Raw genomic sequence first — 18,304 nt, 5'->3', positions numbered from 1 at the left:
CATAAATACAAATTTAACAAGTTTGCAACCTAACAATTCTTTTAAGATAGAAAGTGGTTCGCTGGAATAATTACAGCGGCAGGAAGTCACTCTTTATATGGTGTTATAGCTAATAAATTCAAAGATCTGAAAACGAAACAATTTTTAAATGTATTTTACGTAACCAAGGTTTTCATTGTTGACGTAATTGATCGACATAAAACTGTGTTAGTTTGTGAGGCAAGATCTTCTCGTGTAGCTCTAAATTCATAATTTCAAATTGTCATGTACAATAAACTGCTTTTTACCAAATATATCCACATGTCTTCTTTTTGGACTCTGCAATTTCTGTTTTAAAAAATCACTGCTGTGGTACGTTTCATATATTTTTCTTACGTGAGTATACTTAAGGGCTGTTTTTATTTTCTGATGTTAAAGCGTGCTTCCTTGTTGCACCGTCTTTCTTAAGTTCATAAATAAATGTGTATCATCATACAAAACTGGTGAGTCCGGCACGTAAATCGAAAGGTATATCCGACAATATTTGACTATCGTTCTTTCCTTGGGGTAAGAAAAAATGTGCTGTAATAAGGGAATGGTATACCGAGCTCATTCACTATATATGGTAACACGACAAGAATCAAATTTTATCGATGATATCAAGTCCATTTTCCACTTCCTGTTCACGCATAGTTGGGAAAGCTCGGAATTGTGGACATATCGAAAGCCGTAGCTTAAAACATAGACATGTTCAGAATGGAAAAAATAACATACTTTGCTCTAAATGTATTAGTCTTATTTGCTCCATAGACATTCTTCTTTAGCAAGGCACGAATTGTATAAGGTCTGCGCAATACATCGGGCACTGTATAGGGTAGGCATGTTACATGTTTGTGGAAATTTTCAGTATCGATGTTAGAAGTTAAACTTAGGGGCGAACACTGATAAAAGTTTCATAATGTTTACTGATATTCACTTTCCTGTCTGATTAAAAATCTCGAGAAATCGTGAAATTGGGATTGTATTAAATCTAAATATGCTGAAAATTGTGTATAAAGAAGGTCAATCCCCGACGTACGTAGCGTTTTGTCGTCTAAAACAAATGCTGACTACGTAATACGGTCACGTGACGCATCTAGGTGTAGACCGAGACGCTAATGGTCGGTATACCTCTAAAAAGCATATTGTGATGCTCTCGTATTATTTTCTTTGATAATAAACGGCTATTTCCTTGTGTTACTCATTAAACAGTTTTAATTAACGGTAATGCCTTGTCTTGGAAGTACACCAAGTCATTTATCGTGTAAGGGGGTTGCTGGTGACATCCCAATGAATTATTGAGTGAACATTCTCTCTCTCTCTCTCTCTCTCTCTCTGCAGATGATAAGTTAGATCACAACTGCTTTGACAAAGTAAGCTTGAGACGATTGCTTGTTACTCGGTGTTACAGACACTGTTGTATATGATGGTCATGCGATATCACATTGATAACTTATGTTAACAGCCGTAACAAGTAAACTATGGTGACGTACTTTCTAGCTAAGGGACCGACTATGTAATAGTAGGAGTGGGGTCTGGACTTTCGTTTCGAACCAGAATGTTCTGTTTCTTTTGTCTCAGCATATGTGTTTCTAAAAGTAATATAATGGATTTAACTAGTTCTGATATGAGAATAAAAATATCCATTTTAAACTGTTTTACGGGGGCAAATTTCAACCACCCCTCTCTCCACGGCATGAAATATGACCAGTTAGTCCGTGGGCCAGCTAGTTCGTGCGTTTGGATTATGTAGCGTACAGGTGAAGCAGGCGAGTGTACCATTTAACACATTATTAGCACATATCTTCAAAATATGTGTCCAATTATTTTTCTTTCCATTTGGATTGATTTCATACACGAGAAATATTTTCAAAAATGTGTATTACAATATTTCACTTCCATCCTCCTTGGTACATTTTTGGATCTGTAACCATTGCGAAATATTCGTGATCCCAGGGAATGAACTGGCTCACGTCGCAAACATATTTTCGTTGCGTACATGGTTGTGCCATGTAATTGTGATGGTCATAGATTAGTCTTACCTAGAATATTGAGATAAATCCTTTTGATCTGGATGGGATTAGTGTTAACTTGGCACGTGTAGGTCCCCCTGTCCTTCAGCTCCACGTTCCGGATGTAGAGATTCCAGTCCTTGACAAACGGGCGCTCAACGCTCATGCGCATGTCATCTATTACTCGTCTATCTTCCGTACTAATGAGAATCTTGTTGGGATTCATCCAAATTACCTGAAGAGAAAATCATTAGTGATATCATTCTATCAGGGATCTGAGTAGCAGTACAACGACAAAAAACAACAATAACAAGGATTGCTATTAATGCTACTAATCTACTAACACTGCTTCAACTTGTATTATTACTGCGGTTTAGACTCTATGGTTTTAGGCAACAGAAAAAGCAAAAGCCAATAAGTTTAGTAAAATTTAACAAATAATTTATTTTCCTAGAGATAAAAGTGAAAATTTAAAAAGAAATGCATCATTATGAGTTAAATCCCAAATAGTCTTAAAAGTTATATCACTACTTCAGAGCATAGAGAATTCTGAATGAATTCCATTGGTCTTCCGAATGAATTCCATTGGTCTTCCGAATGAATTCCAATCTTGAACGTACCAATAGTCTGGTATAGTGTTATTGTGATAATAATCATGATTTATCAAACTGATATAACCCAAAATGTCTCTAAATAAATTCACAATAATCCCCAAGCAGTGAAATAGTCTGAACAAAAAGCACTTTGTAATTCAAATAAAAAATTGGATAAATAAATCCTTTCAAATTACATGTGAACATGACTGGAGTTAATGATTGCAATAAATAATTCTGATGTAAATAACCTTGACACAAAAACCTGAGCCACAATAAGAATGCTGGATGAGGGTCAATATTTCATTTCTAGAACATTCTAAGTTGTCGACTACTTCAGATCTTCCGCGTAATGTTAATAAAGAACATAGCAAGGATCAGATAGACCAGAAATGTCCGAGTGGAAACTAGTGTCCTCAACTCAAATCAAAGTGTACAATATACATACAAATAGTAATTATCTTAAAGTAAAATCTTCAATCATATGCAAGAAATAGCTATGTAATATTTTGGTTACAAAAAATAATTGACATTAGTCAGGTAGGTCAAAATTCATATTATCAGTTATGGACAAAATGCATGACACGCTATAAATTCAACATATATGACACTGCAATTACTGCGGTTATCTTCTGCCGTGTACAGATTGTATATATTAAATCTACGATTCTTCTCTCGCTCACAATTAGCTCAGACTTTACATGCTTCTATCATATGTGCATCTCGTTCACAATATTTAAAAAAAAAAGAATTTTTCTGTTTAAAGTCGCAGAAAATATACGTATCATATCATTTGCATATGATTGTACTTTAAAACTAAGATATAATGAAGTTACCTTCGAAGCATCTTTCTTGATAATTAAAATTTCACAATATGAGACTGGTTTTACTTATGTTGATTATATTAAAATATATCAGTAAAAATCTATTTTTCGACACATCATTCGCTTAAGCCACGATAGAGTAAGGGATTGCGAAGTTTTTTAAAAATTGTTATTTTGAAGTTTTCACATGATTGAGTCCTGAACTGTTTTCCTAGTAACGGAAATACTAACCTGATAATCTCCTTTGTTTATCACGGTACATGGCAAAATGGCATTTCTTCCTGCGATAACTGTTACGTTCGCTGGAGTGCTGTCCAAAATGGTAGGCGAAACAGGGTTACACTGTCTCTCTGGAAAACCAAATATAATAACGTGGGGGCGGTTTGAAAAGAAAAGGAGGAAAGCAAGATGAGGAAGAATTATGAAAAAGAAACTGAACACGGTAGGGATAATTGACAGGAAAAAATATATATTAACACGTCAATGACGGTAATATGAGCACGATTTCCATACTCTTGTATATATATATATATATATATATATATATATATATATATATATATATATATATATATATATAGAGTATACATTAGCTAGGCAAGCAGAAATTACATTCAGCTCATTGCATAAACCCACTCGATTAATATTTAGAAATGAATGGTATCTACACGAAAATAAAATTAAAAATCGGTATCTGTATATCAAACAGTAAGGAAAGCTATTATCTGTGGATACTAGTACGCACGCACGCACGCACGTACGTACGTACGTACGTATGCATGTATGTATGTATGTATGTATGTATGTATGTATGTATGTATGTATGTATGTATACGTATATGAAAATACCAAATAGATATAATTATGCAGGTTAAATCAAGCTTGCAAGTGCATCAAAGATCGAGCCTAGATTAGGGGTACTCGATACCTACCTGTCAAGTACTGCTCTTTAATGCATTCGGCACTCCAATCTCCCAAATACTCTGCTATTATTCCTAATTCTACCACTACAGTCTACTACTAGGCCTACTTTAATTTCCATTACTAACACAGCCCATATTATTCTATGTCTGCTGCATTTCTACTAATGATCGTCATTTCCATTATCACTTTCCTAATCGGTAAAATAAGAATTACGTTTTATTCAACTGATCCATTTTTGCAGTATATTGATAACAACGGGATACGGTACATAATTTACATAACTTGATTTGGATGATAATCGTTGAGGTGGTTACTTATGTGAATAGAAACACAAAGTTCCATCACACTGACTGAAAATGTAAGTATTTTGTAACTTTGTAAACATTTTAAACATTTTATTCTGGTACATAAGCGGTTGGCTGACGCTGTTCAAGCGGTTGACTAATGTTGATGAAGATATTGACTTACGTCCGATAGAGCACATAATCCATAGTGTGTTAAGCTGTGGACTGATGCTGGTCAAGCTGTTGACTGACGCTGATGAAGATACTGATTTATGTCTCATCATAGTGTTATATTTAAAATCTCCCAATAATTAAATATTATTAGTAAAATTAAACTTTCTAAATGATGTTCATGGATTCATCACATCAATTTTTGTTGTTACAGAACTTTAATTTAATGACAAAAGCGTTTGAAACTACTAGGAACTTGTATGTTGTCAGTAGCTATATTCCTTACTTCTTGGCACCAACTCGTTGTACCAATATTGCTTCCCTTTTCCTTTCTAACTACTCAAGTTATCATAAACATTTCTCTTAGTGCTTATTCCTTGAATTGCTCAATAATTTTACTGCTTAGAAAGTTAAGACATGAAATCGTACAATGCTTCCTTTTCACTTTACTTGCCAGAGGGCCTCGAGTGGCCGAGTGGTCTAAAGCACTCACCGTTACGGATCACTGCCATCTCACCTCTGTCTGCGTGGGGCCGAATCTCGGACTCGGCTAGTGTGGGTGCGTGAGAAAGCATGCCACTAGCTTTTCGTGGGTAGTGGTTCTTTCCAGGGATTTCCCGGGTTCTTCCTCCACCACTAATACTGGTTGCTAAGTATAGCCTATCTTGTGTTGAAAATGACGTTAAACCCTATAACAACAACAACATCGTATCGTGTTAGATTATCGAGAAAATATTCTTCGGGATTAAGAAATAAAGAACATCTAATCTCTTTAAATAACAATTTTTGATGGTCGATATATTACTTTTTCATTCTTAATTACTTCATCTAAAACCATTCAGGTTTAAAAATATGCCGCTACCACCCCAACCCCGTCTACATCATACATGTTTAAAATTTATTGTATACCGAAAATTAAATACATTCAGCATAAATGCATACATAATTTATAAACTTTATGCGTATTTACCCAAACATTCTAGTTCTATATGTAAACTCCAATTAAAATCATTTAAGCCAATACTAACAAAATAAATTACAAAGGGAAAAAAAAATAACGAGTAAAGGAAAACAACGTAATTATCTGGCTGAATTTATCTCGGCAGTTAAAAGCTAACACAGTGTGGTTTTTCTATCGACGTTATTTGAGTTTCAACATTACTACTGAATAAATGTTTTTTTCCTCTCATTTGTCGAAATATAATAAAGCCCTCTCCCTTGGAATGCATTCGGAAGTTATAGAAAAATGAAACACTTGTTTATTTAATATAATAAAGCCTTCTCCCTTGGAATGCATTTGGAAGTCATAGAAAAATAAAAGACGTGTTTATTTTTGAAAATAAGCAATGAAACTGTAACTAGTAGGAACAATGTAATAAATAAATAGTGATATGATAGCAAGTAAGGACAATGTAATACATAAATAGTTATATTGTAAAATGTAGGGTCAATTTTATACATAAATATTTATATGGTAACAAGTAGGGACAATGTAATACATACATAGTGGTATTGTAACAAGTAGGGACAATGAAATACATAAATAGTGGTATTGTAACAAGTAGGGACACTGTAATACATAAACAGTGGTATTGTAACAAGTAGGGACACTGTAATACATAAACAGTGGTATTGTAACAAGTAGGGACACTGTAATACATAAATAGTGGTATTGTAACAAGTAGGGACAATGAAATACATAAATAGTGGTATTGTAACAAGTAGGGACAATGAAATAAATACATAGTGGTATTGTAACAAGTAGGGACACTGTAATACATAAATAGTGGTATTGTAACAAGTAGGGACAATGAAATACATACATAGTGGTATTGTAACAAGTAGGGACACTGTAATACATAAATAGTGGTATTGTAACAAGTAGGGACAATGAAATACATAAATAGTGGTATTGTAACAAGTAGGGACAATGAAATACATAAATAGTGGTATTGTAACAAGTAGGGACACTGTAATACATAAACAGTGGTATTGTAACAAGTAGGGACACTGTAATACATACATAGTGGTATTGTAACAAGTAGGGACACTGTAATACATAAATAGTGGTATTGTAACAAGTAGGGACAATGAAATACATAAATAGTGGTATTGTAACAAGTAGGGACACTGTAATACATAAACAGTGGTATTGTAACAAGTAGGGACACTGTAATACATACATAGTGGTATTGTAACAAGTAGGGACACTGTAATACATAAACAGTGGTATTGTAACAAGTAGGGACAATGAAATACATACATAGTGGTATTGTAACAAGTAGGGACAATGTAATACATACATAGTGGTATTGTAACAAGTAGGGACACTGTAATACATAAATAGTTACATGGTAACAAGTAGGGATAATGCAATAAATACATATTAACACTAACAAGTAGGATAATAATAGTTTTAAATGAGATCCCATATAATAAATCATTTGCTGTTTACTACAAAGAATGTTGTTACGCCTTAGCGATATTTTACATTACATCAAATGGACATTATTACATCAAATTATTTATATATTCTGAAATCATGGCCATAAATGATACAACTACACGACCTTACACAGGTAATCAAAGTTCCTACACCAGTAACAGCATGTACTTCAACACTGATCGACCACATCTAAACTATTCGTTATAACGTGATATTTTTCATCCACTATTCGTTATAACGTAATATTGTTCATCCTCTATTCGTTATAACGTGATATTGTTCATCCTCTATTCGTTATAACGTGATTTTTTCATCCGCTATTCATTATAACGTGATTTTTTCATCCTCTATTCGTTATAACGTGATACTTTTCATCCACTATTCGTTATAACGTGATATTGTTCATCCTCTATTCGTTATAACGTGATTTTTTCATCCTCTATTCGTTATAACGTGATACTTTTCATCCACTATTCGTTATAACGTGATATTGTTCATCCTCTAATCGTTATACCATGATATTTTTCATCCACTATTCGTTATAACGTGATATTTTTTTCTCCTCTATTCATTATAACGTGATATGTTTCATCCTATATTCATTTTGATTTATAATTTTCTTCCTCGATTCATTATAATCTGACATTGTTCATCCTCTATTCACTATAAGTTTATATATGTCATCATCGATTCATGTTTATTTATAGCTGACATTCTCTATTCATCATAACTTTAGTTTTTCTTTCTCTATTGATTGTTATTTGACGTCTTTAATCCTCTATTCTTCATAATGTGTCCAATACTTTGCTAGGATCTGTAGAGTTGTTGAAACTGATCATACAGTCACTTACATGCATTTACTTGAATTTTTAATATGAACTGTAGACTGCTAAACCTGTACTTAAATTATCACTGTTATTTGTCATCTACAAGCAGTTTTTCTGTCAATATCAAGTATAAAGCAAATAATCATGACAAAAGCAAAACATATCTCCACTGTTTGCTTTGATAAAGCATGCACGGAATGCAAAATGCATCAAGTGGTTAATCAAGTTGGATTACATGGCAATCTTCAACAATGATGAAGAGGATTACACCCTTAGCAATGCATCCTTTTATTCTAAGAGGATGACTTAATCTGATTTCCAAGCATCTGATCGACACTGACTCAGCTTGTTGAAGAAGAGGAGCTCTGTCTTTCTTTCAATCTATATATTTATAGCAATTAAATAGCAAGCACATCAAACTGGCTGAAAATCAAGTAATACAAAGACTGCATTCTTGCTGTCAGTTTTCAGACAGATTCGACATTTTTAATCAAATAGTTGATTACTTTCGGCAGAAACAAATAATGGACAAAAGTGAGTTAGACGATGATTTAGTTTCCAGAAGACAAATCACCAATGGCAATAGAAGTCGTACTGTCATAAAATCCCATTGCGAAATATGACAGTAATAAAAACTATGGCCACATTTTTGCGTTGCAAATTTAGCTATTGTTATCATGGGCAATATTTTGTGGCCCTAAGATTCTTATCAAATGTGGATTTATTTTTAAGGGTTCAAATCCGGTGTAAGGAGGAATATGTATGTATGTATGTATGTATGTATGTATGTATGTATGTACGTATGTATGTATGTATGTATGCATGCATGCATGCATGCATGCATAGATAGATAGATAGATAGATATAAGTGGCTGGTGCCATGTTGGTTGTATTACTAGCTTGAAGACTTCTGCTTGATGGCTGAGACTTTTTTAAAAATCCGGCGACCATATTAGATACAGCAAAATAAAATGTATTCGGTTAAAGTGTATAGAAATTATACAGTCCTATTTTGAGTAAAGTCTAGTGATAATGCTAGCTTGTATGGACCAATAGAATATGCTACCTACACGACACTATTAGAACATAATTCTAGGGTAATTTATGTGGCATGAAACTCCCAGCCTTTAGCTTGAAAATGCACAAATAAGGGTACACCCAGTTCTCAGGACTTCCTTAATGAATCAATTCAAGATATGAACCCAGGACAACTCTACCGAGACCTGGTTGTTTTTACCGTCTCTCATGAGGGACATTCTTACCATTTGTTTTTGATATTTCGCACAATATTCATGATATTTGCCGTCTCAAAACCTTCTTGCCATGCAACCATCTGAAGAAACGTTAATGATAAACCCAAATGAAAGAATTTGAATACTCACTTATTAGCGACTGCAATGTTCCTATAAGAGATTTTTATAAATTGTCCAGACTAGATATGTACATTACTAAACAAGTGACCAAATTTCGTTGGTATATTGCTATTTATACGGGGTTCGAAATCCAGCAATGATATGCCTTATATATCACAGACTAAGATATCACGATAAATAATCTTGTAAGCACATGAATATATTTATAAACCGACTGAATGTGTTGTAAATCTGCCTTCCATATGACTCAGTATGTTGTACGAATACATTCCATATGACTCAATATATAATACTTCATTTCATATGACTCAATGCATTGTACAGCTGCATTCGGTATGACTCAATACGTTGTACCAATGCATTCCTTATGACCCAATACGTTGTACAAATGCATTCAATTTGACTCATTACGTACAAATACATCCCCTGTGACAATTCATTTTATATGACTCAAGATATTGCACAACTGCATTCCATATGACATAATACGTTGTACAAATGCATTCCATATGACTCAATATGTACAAATGCATTCCGTATGACTCATTATGCTGTACAAATGCTGTGCAAATTTTATGACTTAATACGTTGTACAGCCGCATTCCATATAACTTAATACGTTGTACAAATGCATTCCATATGACTCAATACGTTGTACAAAATGCATTCTAATTGACTCATTACGTACAAATGCATCCCCATGATTCAATATTTTGTACAAATGCATTCCATATGATTCAATACATTACACAACTGCATTTAATATGACTTAATACGTTGTACAAATGCATTCCATAAGACTCAATACGTACAAATGCATTCCATATGACTCAGTACGTTGTACAAATGCATTCCATATGACTCATTACGTTGTACAAATGCATTCCATATGACTCAGTAATTGTGCAAATGCATTCCATATGACTCACGCAAAGAGAGATAAAGATGATGCGGAAAACAGTTTGCGATTCCTATATAATAAAACACAGTCTGACTTTCATATCAAACTTTGCCCACTATTTGTTTTATCTTCTACTCAACCATGCACTCGAGATGTCGTTATTGTCATCGCAAACGTCAAAGCGTGTTGATCAAAATCACCTCATCAAAGACACTTATGAAATGAAGAATCTTACTTGTTAGAATGAATAAGATATATCTGCTAAATCTTAGCATACACATAGGAATTACCCCAAACACGCTAAATAGCAGTTGTACATTTCTCACTAATCGCATGTGCAGGATTCAACTTGGTATTTGTACGTTTTTTTTGTCGTCTATTTGGCCGTCTATTTGTACGTCTATTTGGCCGTCTATTTGTACGCCTATTTGGCCGTCTATTTGTACGTCTATTTGACCTTGATTGATTAGCGCAAGTAAATGTAGGCTGCTCAGTTATGTTAATTTGTAAACCATGTTGTTTTTAAAATCAGTTAAATATTGACAATATGTGGGCACAGTTTTTATTGTCCGTCACTAATAAAAGTAGACCACTTGTGGATAAGATCGATATCAAACAAATAAAAATCAGTTTGGGTAAATTGACTTGACAAGTGTTAATGTGTGCAGTGTAACTAACAGCAATAGGAAACATATTTTTCTCAACAAAAGCACCCACGTTCATGCACAATGTTGTATAATGGGTTTTCATGTAATTTGAACAGTTTCAGATCAATTGGAAGCAAATCACAGACTAACAGCAAATACTAATCCCGCCATGAAAAGGGAGCTCACATTGCTGATATCAGTAAGCTGAAACTTCGGGAATCTAAACCTTTTGTGACAATATATCGACTTTCTTCTGAGGTGTTTGTATTTTTAATTTACTGTTAATTTTTGGTTTCAGGTAGAAAAGGTAAAAACTTAAGCGGAACCAGAGTACTACCCTCGTTCTTTCTTTTAGTACAATGGGAAGTTTCATCATAAATCTGAGACTGTAACAAACTCTGTCTGTAATAAACACGTGACATATTCAGCCAGACAAAAATGTCTTACCATTCATCCAAAACATATAAATAATAAATGCATAAAAATGTAGATGATAATACGACCTTCTTAAGCATATTTTATCTCGAATTAACAATTGGCTTTTGCTCATGACTCAGGGTATATATCGGTAACTCCAGTTATCATTTGGCTCGTAATCATGACTCTAGGTCTTTATTGAGAACTCCAATTATCATTTGGCTCATAGTCATGACTCCGGGTCTCTAGTGGGAACTCCAGTTAACATTCGGATCTTTCTCTTGATTCAGGGTCTATATTTGGAACTCCAATTAACATTTGGTTCTTACTCATGACTTAGTATCTAGATTAGGATTTGCAATTAACATTTGGCTATTATTCATGTCTCGGTGTCTAGAGTGGAAATTCCAATTAAAATTTGGCTATTATTCACGACTCATTGTCTAGATTAGGAATAACAATTAACAATTCCGTCTTATTCATGACACTGTGTCATGTCTAGGTTAGGAATTCCAGTTAATATTTGGCTCTTACTCACAACTCTCTAGATTTGGAATTCCAATTAACATTTGGCTCGTATTCATGACTCAGTGTTTAGATTTGGAATTCCAATTAGTCTTTGTCTCCTATTTATGACTCAGGGTCTAGACTGCGATTTTTATGTAGCTTTCTACTGCTTCAACTATTCTCATGAAATGTTTTGCAGTCTCTCTTTAGAAACATATATCGTACCCAAGATGGAGTAGTGTTTAAACACAAGATCATCCAGTCTAAGCGATGTGTCCTTAATAATACAGTAAATGGTCGTTGAAACGTCAAAATACATGAAATGTCACAAGATTACTGGAACAAAATCATGTCAACAAGGAAACTGACGTTTCAACAAGGGGTTCGTGTTTATAAGCTAGGTGATGTTTTAACATACCGTTCATATTTATAAGCTAGGAAAGTTCAAAATAAAATGCATCAAAATAGTTATCGTTTACGTTGCATGAAATGCTTCGGCAGTCTCTCCTTTCACTACATATGTTAAAACACGACACTTACGTTAGATAGTATCGGAAACAGGTTTTCCAGAGCCCCACCCCCACCCCTCCCCACACACACATTATTCAGTGCTTTACATACAACAAATGAGAAATAAATTAACCACGGTTATTGATTCGGTGAAAAATGGAATATACGGACTGCTGCGACAATGTATTTACTGCTAGGGACATTACTATGGTCAATTCAGGCCATGCAAATCGGTTTTATTGAGCACATACAACAACCATGGTGACTGATAATACATACAACAACCAAGGAGACTGACAATGCATGACAAGGGTATTCTTGTTTTTAACACGTGTCAACATTCCATATTAACGTGACAATATTGTTACAGCAAAGCAAACTAAATCTTATAGAATATAATGACGTGTCAGCTAATAATATATTCCGATTGCATGGTATTTGTTTTCAGATTTCCATCGTTGTAGTGTAAATACGTCATTTCTTCATGTACTCGAGTCTTGGGGTTGTCCAGCGTGGCAGTGTAAATACACCATTCATTCCTGACCTCAATAAAATTTTGAAATGTAAAATATTTCGTCTTGTTCTCATTATAGTTTCGGGTTGTCCATCACTGAATTGTAAATACGTCATTTTGTCCTGTCGTCACTAGAGTTTTGGGTTGTTTATCATTTAAGTGTAAATAACTTATCTCACCGTGTAAGCAATAATATTTTGGGGTGTCTATAGTCGAATTATAAAGGCATTGCGTCCTGTAATCAGAAGACTTTAGTGCTGTCCATCGTTGGAGTGTAAATTAGCTATTTCGTCCTGTAATCATTAGAGTTTTTGGGTGTCCATCGTTAAAATGTAAATAAGCTATTTCGTCCTAGAATCAATAGACTTGTTTTGTCCATCGTTGAAATGTGAATGAGCTATTTCGTCCTGATATCAGCAATGTTTTTCGGTGTCCATTGTTGAAATCTACATAAGCTATTTCGTCCTGTAATCAACAATGGTTTTTGGTGTCCATTGTTGAAGTCTACATATGCTATTTCGTCCTGTAATCAACAATGGTTTTTGGTGTTCATTGTTGAAATCTACATAAGCTATTTCGTCTCGTCCTGTAAACAATATAGCTTTGGTTTTTCCATCGTTTAAATGTAAAGACGTCATTTCGTCCTGCAATCAATAGCGTTTTGGGTTGTACATAGTTGAAAGGTAAATAAGCTATTTCGTAAAGGAGAGCAATGGATTTTTTTCCCAAAGTAATGTATAGCATGCTAAAATATTTGGCAATGAAAGAAGATGCCACTAACTGTCCAAGGTAATTAAAATTAAATATATTTCATTATTTTTGGTCTAAATCGATAAATTAAATGTATGTGAAAATAACCACTATGGCTTTTATCTCATTTTATCAAAATCACATGCATGTTCAATTCCAATGTATTTACTAATTAAGTATTGCTCTCTTGAAACAAATCTATATCTAAAAACTCTGAATGAAAAACACTTCGTTTTCGTCTATGATTTTGTTGCAAACGTATTCAGGAAATATGAAATAAAATGTTGATCAATTACGGTCGTCTTTATCATTGGCACTCATAAATGTTTGATGTGATTATATACCGACGTCATTTTAAACCCTTGATACTACAAACAGAGTAATTTTTCCAATCAACGAGCATATGATATACTACGATTAACCTCCACTGATTAGCTACTGTCGGTAAAGATAGAATCAACAATTTGGATTAGGTTGAGGGAAAATCTCATATTGAATGACTTTAATTTACGTTAAGCTCCAATCTAAATGTAACGTATTTAAAACAACGGACACTACTGTATGACTATCTGTGATATATCGTACATACTTCAACTCTATGTCTAAAGAACACTGACTAAACTAACTTCTGTGTGCTGTTCCCATTATACTAGCTCAACTAACTTCTGTTGACCATCTCCATAACACTAGCTCAACTATCATCTGTTGACTGAGTCCAGAACACTAGATCACCGATCTTCTGTTGACTGAGTCCAGAACACTAGCTCACCTATCTTCCGTTGACTGAGTCAGAACACTAGCTCAACTATCTTACGTTGACTGTCTCCATAACACTAGCTCAACTATTTTCTGTTGACTGTCTCCAGAACACTAGCTCAGTTATTTTATGTGACTGAGTCCAGAACACTAGTTCACCTATCGTATGTTCTGAGTCCAAAACACTAGCTCAACTATCGTATGTTCACTGTCCAGAACACTAGCTAACCTATCTTCTGTTGACCGAGTCCAGAACACTAGCTCAACTATCTTATGTTGACTGAGTCCAGAACAACAGCTCAACTATTGTCTGTTGACTGTCTCCAAAACACTAGCTCACCTATCTTATGTTGACTGTCTCCAGAACACTAGCTCAGCAATCTTCTGTTGACTGAGTCGAGAACACTAGCTCTACTATCTTCTGTTGACTGAGTCCAGGACACTAGCTCAGCTATCTTCTGTTGACTGAGTCCAGGACACTAGCTCAGCTATCTTCTGTTGACTGAGTCGAGGACACTAGCTCAGCTATCTTCTGTTGACTGAGTCGAGAACACTAGCTCTACTATCTTCTGTTGACTGAGTCCAGGACACTAGCTCAGCTATCTTCTGTTGACTGAGTCGAGAACACTAGCTCAGCTATCTTCTGTTGACTGAGTCCAGGACACTAGCTCAGCTATCTTCTGTTGACTGAGTCGAGAACACTAGCTCAGCTATCTTCTGTTGACTGAGTCCAGGACACTAGCTCAGCTATCTTCTGTTGACTGAGTCGAGAACACTAGCTCAGCTATCTTCTGTTGACTTAGTCCAGGACACTAGCTCAGCTATCTTCTGTTGACTGAGTCCAGGACACTAGCTCAGCTATCTTCTGTTGCCTGTCCTTATTATACTAGCTCAACTATTTTATGTTGACTACCTCAAGGTATTCTATCTTCTGTTGACTACCTCAAGGTATTCTATCTTCTGTTGACTACCTCAAGGTATTCTATCTTCTGTTGACTACCTCAAGGTATTCTATCTTCTGTTGACTACCTCAAGGTATTCTATCTTCTGTTGACTACCTCAAGGTATTCTATCTTCTGTTGACTACCTCAAGGTATTCTATCTTCTGTTGACTACCTCAAGGTATTCTATCTTCTGTCGACTACCTCAAGGTATTCTATCTTCTGTTGACCGAGTCCAGAACACTAGCTGAACCTTTAATAAACTAGCTGAAATATATTCTGTTGACTGTTTATATATCACAGTTAAACTATTTTATGTTGAATGTGTCCATAACACTAGCTTCTATTGACTGTCTCCATAACACTAGCTAAACTATCCTATGTTGACTGTTCCCATTACACATGCTAAACTACCTTTTGTTTAAATTTTTATAATACTAGCTAAAGTGTCTTCTGACGACTGTTTCCATAACACAAGCTAACTATCTTATGTTGACTGTCTCCATAACACTAGCTACATGTTCTTGAATTGTCTGTCTCTAAAGGGGACCCACGTGGCCGAGTGGTCAAATATGCTCGCATTTAATAATCACTGACGTCTTACGTCTAGTCACATGTGTGAGGACCGAGTCTCTATACCACTAGCTAAACTAACTGTGATCTCTAGATTTATCAGAATCATAAAAATAAAAGTTTCAAATACATTTGCAGAGAAAGATCTATCATTTCTCCAAAGAGTATTTGCTGGTACAAAATGTTTCCTTGATGCCGAAAAAACATTTACAAGGCTGTCCTTGCAGCTGAGAGTTGTGTGTAGCAAATGTCAGTAACTGTTCGTTTGCAAAATGTGTCACAGATATTATATAGAACATTATATGATATAGTCTATGAATACATAGATTATAAAGCTTATGCATGTATTTCATCATTTGATGATTAAATACGTCCAACTGGTCTATTTGCACTTTATCAACTGATGATTACATACGTCCAACTGGCCTATTTGTACTTTATCAGTTGATGATTAAATACGTCCAACTGGCCTATTTGTACTTTATCAACTGATGATTAAATATGTCTAACTGGCCTATTTGTACTTTATCAACTGATGATTAGGTGCGTCCAACTGGCCTATTTGTACTTTATCAACTGAAGATTAAATACGTCCAACTGGCCTATTTGTACTTTATCAACTGATGATTAAATACGACCAACTGGCCTATTTGTACTTTATCAACTGATGATTAAATATGTCCAACTGGCCTATTTGTACTTTATCATTTGATGATTAAATACGTCCAACTGGCCTATTTGTACTTTATCAACTGATGATTACATACGTCCAACTGGCCTATTTGTACTTTATCAACTGATGATTAAATATGTTTAACTGGCCTATTTGTACTTTATCAACTGATGATTAGGTGCGTCCAACTGGCCTATTTGTACTTTATCAACTGAAGATTAAATACGTCCAACTGGCTTATTTGTACTTTATCAACTGATGATTAAATACGACCAACTGGCCTATTTGTACTTTATCAACTGATGATTAAATATGTCCAACTGGCCTATTTGTACTTTATCATTTGATGATTAAATACGTCCAACTGGCCTATTTGTACTTTATCAACTGATGATTAGGTGCGTCCAACTGGCCTATTTGTACTTTACCAACTGATGATTACATACGTACAACTGGCCTATTTGTACTGTATCATTTGATGATTAAATACGTCCAACTGGCCTATTTGTACTTTATCAACTGATGATTAAATAGGTCCAACTGGCCTATTTGTACTTTATCACTTGATGATTAAATACGTCCAACTGGCCTATTTGTACTTTATCACTTGATGATTACATACGTCCAACAAAAATTGTGTATTGTTGAAATAATCAAGAATGCAATTTAATTTTAACATTTCAAAGCAAAACACAATGCAATACGTCCTTTATAGAATTCATAATATAGCACACACACACGCGCACGCACGCGCACAGACAAACACACACACACACACACACACATTGTCAAGCCCCGATGATTTGATGTAGCCTCTTTCAAAAGCGTTATATTGGAGACTGTTTGCATATATCAATGAATCGTAAATTTACATACCAGTGTACATACGGCCCAACTGTTGTTAAACATGTAATGCATTCGTTTAACACTAATTTGTCTGTACCAGAGTGAATAGTCGAACGAATTCAAAATGTACTATTTACTATTTTTGATTCACAGAATAAATGAATACCTGCTTCTCGCATCGATAAATAATAAACCTTTTTTGGCTTTTAGATTATTAGATGATCAATATGCAGATTTACAAACCAGGAATCACCCCCCCCCCCCCATTTTTTTACTGCCAATTCAAAAGAAGCACGTCATTATAGCAGGTATGAAATTATGGCATTGAAATAGATCTCAGAAGGGGTGTTTGATGTAGTGTCACCGGAAAGAATAATTCAACTGTGTTTATCGAATATGGCTTAGTTAGTGTTGTAACCGATATGTTGTCTTAACGAGAAAGCGTATGAGGCTTACAACTACACAATCCAATAAGTACTATCAGACACATCGAGAATGACTGCGGATAATGACAGGATGTTGTAGATAGAGGAATTAAAGGACTGAATTATGTTGTTATTTTTCCAGAGTCATAACTAAGAACTGTCAGAAGAATAGACAATTTAGTTGAATGTAAGCAGCATATTAATAACAGATGCATATAAGTACCTTCCTTTTTACACCACATACGCACCTATTATTTGAACTAAGATGTCATATAAGTTTCGGAGCAAGACTACGTGCATGGTAACATAGCACAGAACCAACAAGACTTACATACCAGTCACTAAAGACATTTCGTTGAGAATGTTCTCCCC

At 34.7% G+C, this 18,304-nt stretch overlaps 1 protein-coding gene across 1 annotated transcript in view; it reads right to left on the bottom strand.

Annotated features, from left to right (window-relative positions):
* LOC149800855 (protein amalgam-like) overlaps positions 1 to 18,304 on the bottom strand; it is a 48,859-nt gene that overhangs the window by 19,868 nt on the left and 10,687 nt on the right. The window contains exons 2-3 of the mRNA XM_089954227.1: positions 3,679 to 3,797; positions 2,061 to 2,265 (exon numbers count right to left, since the gene is read on the bottom strand). Of these exons, the coding sequence (XP_089810353.1) occupies positions 2,061 to 2,265; positions 3,679 to 3,797 (324 nt within the window). The remainder of the gene's footprint in view (positions 1 to 2,060; positions 2,266 to 3,678; positions 3,798 to 18,304) is intronic.

This window comes from Sinohyriopsis cumingii, chromosome 4 (genome assembly GCF_028554795.1).
Source record: "Sinohyriopsis cumingii isolate HCF-2022 chromosome 4, ASM2855479v2, whole genome shotgun sequence".
NCBI classification, from domain to species: domain Eukaryota; kingdom Metazoa; phylum Mollusca; class Bivalvia; order Unionida; family Unionidae; genus Sinohyriopsis; species Sinohyriopsis cumingii.
This window is presented reverse-complemented; position numbering and strand designations above follow the sequence as displayed.